At 37.1% G+C, this 11614-nt stretch overlaps 1 protein-coding gene across 2 annotated transcripts in view; it reads right to left on the bottom strand.

The window, feature by feature from the left end:
• ak8 (adenylate kinase 8) overlaps positions 1–11614 on the bottom strand; it is a 178116-nt gene that overhangs the window by 163742 nt on the left and 2760 nt on the right. For both annotated transcript variants that reach the window (XM_043720309.1, XM_043720310.1), the window contains exon 2: positions 9172–9256. In XM_043720309.1, coding sequence (XP_043576244.1) covers positions 9172–9256 — 85 coding nt within the window. The remainder of the gene's footprint in view (positions 1–9171; positions 9257–11614) is intronic.

Below are 11614 nucleotides of genomic sequence, written 5' to 3'. Positions count from 1 at the left end.
TGTTCTATGTTCTATGTTCTATGAGGAATCAAGGAAGAAGCTATCAGATTCTCACCAATTGAAGCCACAGCTGTCAAACCCTGTCTCTGATATTTGAGTACTCTAATGGAATATTGTGGGGATTAATGGAAACATGTTTTCATTGTCTTGTTCAAAAGTTTTAAACATGGGTTATAAATAAACAGTTTGGCTTGTTCTTTTGTATAATTAATATATGTTTTATTCTTAAACTCAAATCTGCATCATTGCACACTTAACATTAAGTAAATCTACCTTGTAGAAAGCCAAACAAAAACCCAACATATGATCTATCAAGCCAGATTTCAGTTTTGTCCATTGATAACATCAGCTGGGATAATTATATAAGTAATGGTTGAAAGTAGTGGATATTACAAAGGCTATGTATCTTGACAACATTTCAGTAATGCTACTGATTTATATTCCAAATAACTATGCCCTAAGCCAATCTATTCCAATAATAGCTACAATATTGGTATCTACTCAACAATGTGAAAAATTCCTCAGCAATGTCTTTTATATTAGAAGCACACAACATTTGGTAAATTATTACATTCTCAGGGATCATCTATTAAGCAGCACTTGCAAAGGAGTAGCCTGCTCACTGACACTCAGTACAGGATCTGCCAGGGTTACTCAGCTCCTGGTTTCATTACGGGTTTGGTGAGTGAGAGTGCCTTTCCATGACAAGAAGTCAGAATTTTACTGAGGCAAGGAGCCTCAACAGAACTGGATTTGGGGGGGCGGCGGGGGTGGCGGCAGCAGCAGCTTTGGGGGCAGGGGGGTCCTCTCTGCTTGTTGGACTCATACCAAGCACAAAGCTGACTGGGATTGTGGGAGGATAATCATCTCAGCCTCAAGATATCACTGCATGAGTTTCTCAGTTATAGTGTCCCAGGCCAATCACCTTCAGCTGTTTTATCAAATGAATTTCCTTCCATCAGAAGTTCAGAAGTGAGGATGATCATTTATAACTGTACAACATTTAGTGCTACACTGTGCCTAAACCCTCTGCCATGCACTACTACCAAACAGACCCCAGATATGAGCTTTCTGTCATACATTGCTAGTTTGGGTTTGTTCCAGAGTGCTACCTTCAGTTCTATTTTGTATATGAATAAGGGAGTGTTCAGGTGAGTGATAGAGAATGAATCATTAGTGAGTCTTAATAAGAGAAGGCACTTGTACTAACAACAAGATGTAGTCTAATGCATAATAGATAAAAGTTACACTGGCTACTTTATAACTATAACTATACTATAACTATCAGAAACTAGAGATGATACATCTGACCCCATCAGGATCTACATCATGAAATATGGCTGTTCTGTTGTAACAAGTACTTTCCTCCTTGCAGTATCCAGATTTTTACACCAAGATGAACAGTGAGGTCCAGTGGGTTGTGTTGTTCATTCCCACTCTCAGCACCTACCTTTCCATTGTTTTCTTTCATCATAGAATCCCTATAGTGTGGAAACAGGTCATTTGGTCCATTCGGTCCTCGCTGACCCTCCAAAGAATATCCCATTCCCCCCACCCCCCAATCCCAACTCTGTAACCCTGTATTTTGCAGGCTAATCCACTTAGCCTGCACATTCCTGGACACTATGGGCAATTTAGTATAGCCAATCCACCCAACTGCACACCTTTGAATTGAGGAGGAAACCAGAAAACCTGGAGGAAACCCACGCAGACACAGAGAGAGAATATGCAAACACAGACAGTCACCCGATGGTGGAATTGAACCCAGGTCCCTGGTGCTGTGAGGCAGTAGTGCTAACCACTGAGTCACTATGCTGCCCCAGTCATCTGGTGACTTTGATCTTTGGTGATAATAGGGATAGAAAACATTTCCACCTTTCCTGTAAAGTCTTCCCATTGGCAGTATGAAATAATTCTCTTATGCCTTTCTTCCTTTTGTGTTTGACCATGACTCAAGATACCCAATTAAATCTTCTACTGGTTGTTATTCAAGCTGGGGCATGTCATCTCATCACTTTTTTTTCAGTCATGGTATTTAATCTTATACGAGACTGAAACTTATTCTCTGTGAACACAAGGTGCTCCTTTTTATCTCTATTCTTCCAAGTGCTATTAATTTAAAGTTTATTTACCATTGCCTTCAGGGATCTTTAATTTTCTTTCTGGAGCTCCACTGCTCCCCAGCAAAGCCTCAGATCAGGACAGCCCCTACAGTTACTTTTTGCTTTTGGACTCCATTTCTACCAACTGTGACTATTTGCTCTGTTCCTAGCTGGCACTCTGGCATAAACCTTTCACCAGCTCTGAGGTAAAGGTTTAAACCCAGAACACTGACAGCTTTTTGCCTTGCAATTCTTTGCCTGAGATCTGCAGACTGCTTCTCTGCTCAACCACTTGCAGCTCTGACTGACTGAGAACTCTTAAAATGGTGAACATGCAAACCTAGGAATTAGGAGCAGGAGCACACTACTCAACCCCTCAAGCCAGCTCTACCATTCAGTAAGATCATAGTTGATCTTATATAAGTCAGTCAACAAACCAGAAACAACATCAACAAAGGAATACTCCATTATTACAACTTCTTGAAATAATCATTTGTTTTCAGATAAATACAAGGCCTGAAGTACTGAAGCCAAACTGTTTTCTGGGAAGGAAACAAAACAGTAACTCTCTTCTGAACTGCTTGAAGCTCATTTACATCTTTTTTTTAAATAAGGAAACTAATACTGTAAATGTACTCCAGCTCTGGTCTCACAAATGCCATGTATAACTGAAGCATAGCCTCCCTGCATTTGTATTTAATTCCCCTCACAATAACAATCACATTCTATTAGCTTTCCTAATTCTTTGCTGTACCTGCATACTAGCCATTTGTGATTCATGCACCAGGCCAACCAGATCCCTCTGCATCTCAAGGTTCTGCAGTCTCTCAATATTTTGATAATGTTTCTTTTTCAGTCCTCCTGCTAAGATGGACAATTTCACTATTTCCCACATCATACTTCTTTTGTCAGATCTTTGCCTATTCATTTAATACATTTACTTCCCTTTATAGTTTTCTTATGTCCTTCCTGAAAACTTGCTGAATTATTTTCATAGCAAATTTAACAATCGCACCCTTTAGCCCCTTCATCCAAGTTACTTGCATCGATTGGAAAAAGTTGACACCCCAGCACTTATCCCTGTTGCTCACCACTCATTACAGCATACCAACCTGTAAATGACCTACTTATGCCTATTTTCTGTTTCTTGTTAATTAGCCAATCTTCTCCCCATTCTGATATGTTACCCTTTAGATCAGGAGCTTCTTTTTCCACAATCTTATGGACCACTTTATCAAATGCCTCTGGAAATCCAGTATAGTATCTAGACTGGTTCCCCTTCATTCACAGAACATATTATTTCTTCAAAGAACTCTAATAGATTGGATAAACATGATTTACCTTTTACAAAATCATGTTGCCTCTGAATGATTACCTTGAACTTTTCTAAGTGCTCTGCTAAAATTATTTTAATAATAGCTTCAAACATTCTCTCGATTATAGATGTTAAGCTAATTGACCAGCAGTTTCCTGCTATTCATCTTGTTCCCTTCTAAATAGCTGAGAGGAGACAAGACATATCAGACTGGAGTAAAAGGAACATCAATTTATGAATCAGGAAATGAGAATACTGATTGTTTGGGCCATTATTAGCACAGAGATGAAGCAGGAATAGTGAATTGTCCCAGTTCTTCCCTCCCTTTCATTTCTTGATTTATAGCAATTTCTGAATGTTATTTGTATCCTCTGTAGTGAACATGAATGAAAAAAAAGTTCAATCATCTGCTGCTTCCTTATTTTCCACTATTAATTTCTCACTTTCCATAGGACTAATGCTCACTTTGTCAACAATTCTTTTCAAAACATCTACAGAAATTCTTATTATTTTTGAATTTCTAGCTAATTTTCTCTTGTACTAACTTTCCCTCTTTATTAATGTTTCAGTCATTCTTTACTGTTCTGAAAGTTAAATTTTGAATTTCATTTTCTAATGTTAATTCTTTTATATCATCAGGTTTCCCAAATACTCACTTTTTTATATATATGCCTTTCCAACATTTTAAAGAAAACTTCAAAAGTAGTGTTTCTGGAGGGATTATTTATACAACAAAAAAATCATGTAGAAGATAAAATAAAGTTGAATTAAAAAGCATGTTTTGTGGGAGTGAAAGCAAAAGAACTTGTCTCAATAAAATACAACAAAAATAGATTGCAGACTAATTGGTGATTTGCATGATGTGATTTTATAATTTGGCTTGATTAAGATTAAATTCCACACTTAATGGGAAACTTGAAGGTCACAACAAGTCTAAATGTCAGGATCTAGCCAATAATTTTACCAAAGTCACAGAATTTAGCTCTGTTTGAATAGAGCTCTACCCAAATTTGATTATCTCTACTTGGACATATGTGTAACTATTTTTCAAAAAGATGATACCCTATACAATCATGCACAACTGAAGACTTAACTGTGATAGTATTCACCACAGTAACACTCTCCAAACGTATCAAAAGCAATAGAGAACTTTGAAGCATAAGTTCTAATGGCTCCGCAAAATCTTGAAATCTATTTTACAATCAACACAGGTGCCACAGGAATAATACAACTAAATCCAATATGTAAATATGTTCCTCTCTGTTCAAAGTAAATACAGAAAATAATGAATTATTTAAACTCAGTACAATTAGTACAAAACAAGCTCTAGCGCCATCATCTGTAAATTTCTTTCAAAGTACTTCAAAGCAAATATTTCTTTGGCAGACATGGCTCTTCTGAGGATTGTCTAATCTCATCTATAAGAATAAATTCTCAGGTGAATCAAGCCTTTATACTCAAGATTCTTCAGTTAAGGGATCAGTGAAAAGCAGAATTATTCTATTATTAACACGAGGTCAAACCCTTGTTTGGGAGAAGGACTGCCTTGGGCTATTGTAATTGTTTATTCCGTACAAAAAAAAAGCTATAGTTGCCCTAGGTCATATTTTTTCAATAAAAGGGAACGAAATCATTCTATAATTGGATTACTTCCCTTGTAGATTTCTAACTGACAAGACTGCAACCACAGTTCTCAGTTAGTCACTAATTTTGTACACAGCTGTTCCACTCAGAGTCATATAGCATGGAAACAGACCTTTCGGTCCAACTTATCCATACCGACCAGATATTCTCAATTAATCTAGTCCCATTTGCCATTGGCCCTCTAAACTCATCCTATTCAAGTATCCAGTCAGATGCCTTTTAAATGTTGTAATTGTACCAGCCTTCACCACTTCCTCCAGCAGCTCATAACATACACGCACCTCTTGCTGCGTGAAAAAGATGCCACTTAGGTCCCTTTTAAATCTATCCCCTTTCAACTTAAACCTATGCCCTCTAGTTTTGGACTCCCCTAACCAAGGAAAAAGACCTCGGCTATTCAATTATTCATGCTCTCATGATTTCATGAACCTCTACAAGGTCACCCCTCAGCTTCTGATGCTCTAGGGAAAAAATAGTTCCAGCACATTGAGCCCCTCCCTGTAGCTCAAACGTTCAACCCTGCAACATTCTTGCAAATTTTTTCTGAACCTTTTTCAAGTTTAACAACATTTGCCCTATAGCAGAGAGACCAGAAGTGAATGCAGTATTCCAAAAGTGGTCTAACCAACATCCTGTTTAGCCGCAACATGACGTCCCAACTTCTATACTCAATGCATTGATCAATAAAGGCAATTGTTCCAAATGCCTTCTGCATTATCCTGTCTATCTGTGACTCCACTTTCAAGGAACTATGCACCTGCACCCCTAGGTCTCTTCATTCAACAGCATTCTCCAGGCCCCTATCTTTAACTCTGTACGTTCTGCCCTGATTTGCCTTACCAAAATGAAACACCTCACATTTATCTAAATTAAACTCCATCTGCCACTCCTCGGCCCATCTGATCAAGGTCTTGTAGTACTCCGAGATAACCTTCTTCACTGTGTACTACACCACCTATTTTGGTGTCATCTGCAACTTATTAACCATACCTCCTGTATTCACATCCAAATCATTTATATTAATGATAAAAAGCAGCGAACCTAGCACCAATCCTTATGGCACACCACCGGTCACAGCCATCCAGTCCGAAAGGCAACCCTCCACCACCACCCTCTGTCTCCTACTTTCAAGCCAATTTTGTATCCAAATGGTGAGCTCTCCCTGGATTCCATGTGATCTAACCTTCTAATCAGTCTACCATGCAGAACCTTGTCAACCACATTGCTGAATCCATATAGATAACATCCACCACTCTGCCTTCATCAATCTTCTTTGTCACCTCTTTAAAAGTCTCAATCAAGTTAGTGAGACACTATTTCCCATGGAGAAAGTGAGGACTGCAGATGCTGGAGATCAGAGCTGAAAATGTGTTGCTGGAAAAGCGCAGCAGGTCAGGCAGCATCCAAGGAACAGGAGAATCGACGTTTCGGGCATAAGCCCTTCTTCAGCACTATTTCCCATGCACAAAGCTTTGCTGACTATCCGTAATCAGTCCTTGCCTTTCCAAATACATATAAATCCTATCCCTCAGAATCCCTCCAACTACTTACCCATCACTGATGTCAGACTCACCCGTCTACAGCTTCCTGGATTTACCTTCCCAACTTTCTCAAATAATAGTACCACGTCAGCCAACCTGCAGTTTTCTGGAAACTTATAGGTGGCTGTCGATGATACAAGTATCACAGCACTTGTGCATAGGTACCCAAGTAGTACCATCATCGGTTTTAAGATAAAACTCTGAAATATAATCTGAAGCAAATATATAAACTACATAGAGCCAGTTCTAACAAAATTTTCAAAAGTGTTGAAATTATTATTTTAGATCACCAAAACAAGACCTCGAATTGTGGTATATTCCCTCAGAAGGTAAAGATAGGGCAAACAAACAGAGCTTTCTGGATTAAAAAGGCGATAGGGATTAAAATAATGAAGAACAAGTTTGCGTACAATAGGTATCAGGTTGAAAATACAACTGAGAACTAAGGTGAATACAGAAGGAAGGTAGAAAAATAGGGATTATAAATAAAGATTAGTATATAACATAAAGGGGAATCTCAAAAGACCTCTACAGGCAGTTTAACATAAAAAAACAGTGGTTAAAAAGAGGAGCAAGATTGATTAGAGACCAAAAAAGGGATTTATGCATGGAGGCTGGGAGCATATCTAAGGTGTTAAATGGATATTTTGCACCTGGTTTTACTAAGGAAGGAATTTCTGCTAGGGACACTACGACTGAGAAAGAAATTGTCACCACAGAGGTTAACATTGACAAGGACATATTGGATAAGTTGCCAGTACTTAAAGTTCATAAACCAGGACTGAATGAAGTATATCCAAGGATATTGAAGGAAGTGAGAGAGTGAAAATTGCAAAGGCACTGGCAATAATCTTTTAACGTTTCCTGGACTCAGGGGTGATGCCAGAGGACTGCAGATTTGCAAATGTAACATCCTTTTACAGAAGAAGGTTGTAAGGATAAGCCCAGCAATTTCAGACAAGTCAGTTGAATTTCAGTAGTGAGGAAACTACATGAAACAATTGTTTGGGATAGAATTAATAGTCCTATAGAAAATGTTGGTTAATTAGGGACAGCCAGCATGAATTTCTTAATGGCAAATACATGTTCAACTAAACTGCTGTAGTTTTTAAAAGGCCAGAGAGAAGAAGAGTGTCGGTAAGGATGATGCTGATTATATGATGTACATGGACTTCAAAAGGCATTTGATACAGTGACACCCATGTGAGCAAAAGCTATAGTTCACGGAGTTAATGAGACAATAGCAGCATGGACACAAAATTAGATGCCAAATACCAACTAGAGTAATGTTTAACCTGATGTGGAGATGTTGGTGTTCGACTGGGGTGGCGAAAGTCAGAAATCACATGACATCAGGTTATAGTCCAACAGGTTTATCTAAAATCAAGATTTCAGAGCACGGATCCTTCACCAGGTGAAGTCTATGTCTATTAATGATTAGTAAATATTGTTTGAGCTGGAGGAAGGTTTGTAGAAGAGTTCCCCAAGGGTTAGTTTCACAACCCTTGCTTTTCCTGATATATAAATGGTCTAAACTGTTGTGTGCAAGAGTTCATTTCAAAGTCTATTGATTAAACAAGAGCTGGAAGCATTGCAAACTGTGAAGAGGTTGGTGTAAACCTACAAAGGACATTGACTGAGCAGATAGATGACAGATGGAGTTCAATGCGGAGAAAAGCAAAGTGATATACTCTTAAAGAACATACAAACACAGTAAAAAGTAAAGGGTACTACCATGAAGAGTATGCAGGACCAGTGGAACCTGGATGTATATGTGCACATGTCACTAAAGGTAGCAGGACAAGTACAATGAGTTTTTAATAAAGCAATCAGTATCTGAGGATTATTAATAGGGGCATGAGTAACAAGACCACACAGATATAAAGTAATTTGCAAAAACTAAAATGTGATAAGAGAAAAAGCTTTTTCACCCAGTGAATAGTCATGGGCTGGAATGCACTGCCTAGGAAGGTGTGGGAGGCAGATTCAATTGATGCATTCAAAGGACATTAGATTATTTAAATAGCAAGAATATTCAGAAAAAACTAAGTTATAATGGTATTTAGAGAGCCCGTGCAGACAAACATAAACAGGGAACAAAAATAGACCATTTGGTCCATTGAGCCTGCTCCACTATTCAATAAGATCATGTTTGATCTGATTTTAACTTCAAGTCTACATTTGGGGAGAAACCTGGTGATCTTTTATTCCTTTGGTAATAATGAATCTTAATAGAGATTCAGAATAATCCAGAATAAGTGCTGTTTTCAATAACATTAGAACTAGAACCATTGGATAGTTGAACAAAGTGACCTAATGATTTATACAGGAATGATTTCATGTTCCATTTCAAGACATCTTCAATCAAGAGATTGAACTTCGCTTGATCCAAAAAAATCCAGAACGCAAAACAATGATTAACTAGTCATTTTAGACTCCTCTTTCAGAAGACTTTCTGAAGCTTGCAACTGTCAGAATACAATTAGTTTTGCACCAGAATTTTTTAAAAGCCTGAAAAACAATTCAGCAAAGCACTTAAACTTCCACCAAGGTGAAAAAGCATTCTCACCTTCATCGTTTTCTCTTTTAAGATGATCTATCATATACTGAATGGGATCAGTAGGTTTATCCACAAGCAGACACTGTAGCATTCTCTGAAAGAATGAATTAATACAAAAATTAATAATGAGATTACACTCACTGTTGATAATCCTCACATATGCAATATTAGTATTGTATGTACATATATACTATGTAGGAATTCGCTAAAAGTACAATGCAAACCGAAAAAGATTTAAAATTAAACCAATTTTGGAATAAATAGATTCAATTAATTATGCATTCTCTCCTAAGATCACAAGATAGACTCTAAATAAGAGGATCTGTCAGTCCATCTTCCTTACCTGAAGATCACCCTATAATGAGCTTCTTACAAAAGCATCTAATTATGTCTTAAATAATTCTAGTTTCATTATCTCAAGTATTCTCTAGCCAACCTCCAACTGCTACAAATGCAAAAATCTTATTAACTGCTTCATATAACTATGAGCTCAAATAAATTTGATCCATCGTATACAAAGATTTCTGTGAGATACTTAGTAAGGAAAATGTTGCTTATTAAATGTGCTAAAAAAGATAATTTTTAATGTACAAGTCAAATAAACAAAACTTTTCAAGTCAAATTTCACAAAAAAACACTGACAGTAATCAAATTTATGAATTTCAGTGGTAATTTCACACTTGAAGTGTCATGAGAGCCGTTAAGTAAAGATACTTCCTTACAGATATGAAAACAACAGATAACATCCTTTGTTGATTTGTTTTTTTAAACATGAAAAGCCTGCTTCCACACTGGGAATGATATTGCACGTGTGTTGACCTAAGAGGCAGGCACTGAAAATTGGACATTTAAATCTTTAATCATAAAAGCGTAAGAACAGGACTGGGGCATTTGGCTAGTTCCATCATCATGGCTAATCTGTGACCAATCTGCCCTTGGTTTGACTTTACCCTTTATACCTTTGGTTAACAAAAATCTATCAGTCTAACATTTGAAATTAACATCTGATCCAACATCAATTAGATGATTGATCTAACATCAATTGTTGTATGGAACAGAGTTTTGAACTTCTACCAGCGTTTTCATGCAGTATTTCCTAATTTCATTCCTGACAAGCCTTAATCTTTGCCTCCATAATCAGATGGAATACTTTGTCTGTATCTATCAACTGCTGCCCCCTAAAGCATAACATTTGAAAGTTTGGAATAAAAATATCTATTTAACTCTTTCCACAGTCCATGACTAGCTCAACAACAAACTCTTTAGTCCTAAAATCCTCAGATAATCATTTTGATACTCAGATAATTGATCGGTTTAAGGATACATTATATTTACCTCAGTCAATTTTCTTTAAATAAAACATTTAATATTTTGTTGTACAATAAAATTCTTACATTAACATAAAATGACCTCACCTATGAGTTCAATTTCCTATATTCCTTGGTATCATATCATGATCAGTTATGTTTGATAAATATCATACAATAATGGGTCATTGTCATTTCTACCACAAAGTGATCTGTGAATACATTAGATTTAGTTGGTTCAAAGATCGTTTCCATTCCACGTTTTCTTCTAAACATAAGCATGATGATCAAACGAACTGTAACTATAGCAAAACCAATTGGACTGAGTCCCTCTTTCAAGCATAGAATGCTTCACTGGAACTATCCAAAATGCTAAATCATATTTTTTGCCATACTTTTTATGCATTGTGCATCTTTTATTCTACTCAAAATTATAATCTTGAACAATTTAATTACAGAAAATCAGTTGATATAAAATGGAAATACTCTGCTACTGACTCTGCCTGGAAGTTAACAAGAACAGATTACTCAGGTTTCCCCTCAGGGTTCAGGTCAGATTCATTTTGGTAGTGTCAACCATGAAAAATGAATCACAGCTTCACATCTTTCAATGAATTTTCCACTTATCCAACTGTGTTTTGACTGTTATACAATTGGCAAACACAGTTGATGTGTATCAAAAATCATGTCACAATGGGCTAAAAATTGGTTAACCCCATTTTTTGGGCATTGGAATCGACTGCCTACACATGTCCATTGATGGAGATGGGTACCACTTAAATTTCATACTGTCCTTCACATTCTTGTGCCTAAGACAAAGCACTTGCTGCACAGCTCATTGTTTGTCTGCTCAGTAGGGGACTGAGCACCATACCTAAACATATGTGGTGCAACTAGCCTTCTTTTCATAAAAGCAGTCTGCCTCTCAAAAGAAAAGCTGCAGTCCAATACAGGAGTGTATTGATTATTATTATAATATTCAGTACTAACAACAATTTAAAACAAGGAAAATGGATCAGTGGGAAGAGAAAACATTCTACAAATGTGGAGTTGGAGGTGGACAGGAGGAAAGACAATGATTCCACTGGGGCCAGGAGGATCTCGAGGACAACCTGCAAAAGTGATTGGGGGCAAGCAACTAGGAG

This window comes from Chiloscyllium plagiosum, chromosome 30, assembly GCF_004010195.1.
Source record: "Chiloscyllium plagiosum isolate BGI_BamShark_2017 chromosome 30, ASM401019v2, whole genome shotgun sequence".
Classification (NCBI taxonomy): Eukaryota; Metazoa; Chordata; class Chondrichthyes; order Orectolobiformes; family Hemiscylliidae; genus Chiloscyllium; species Chiloscyllium plagiosum.
This window is presented reverse-complemented; position numbering and strand designations above follow the sequence as displayed.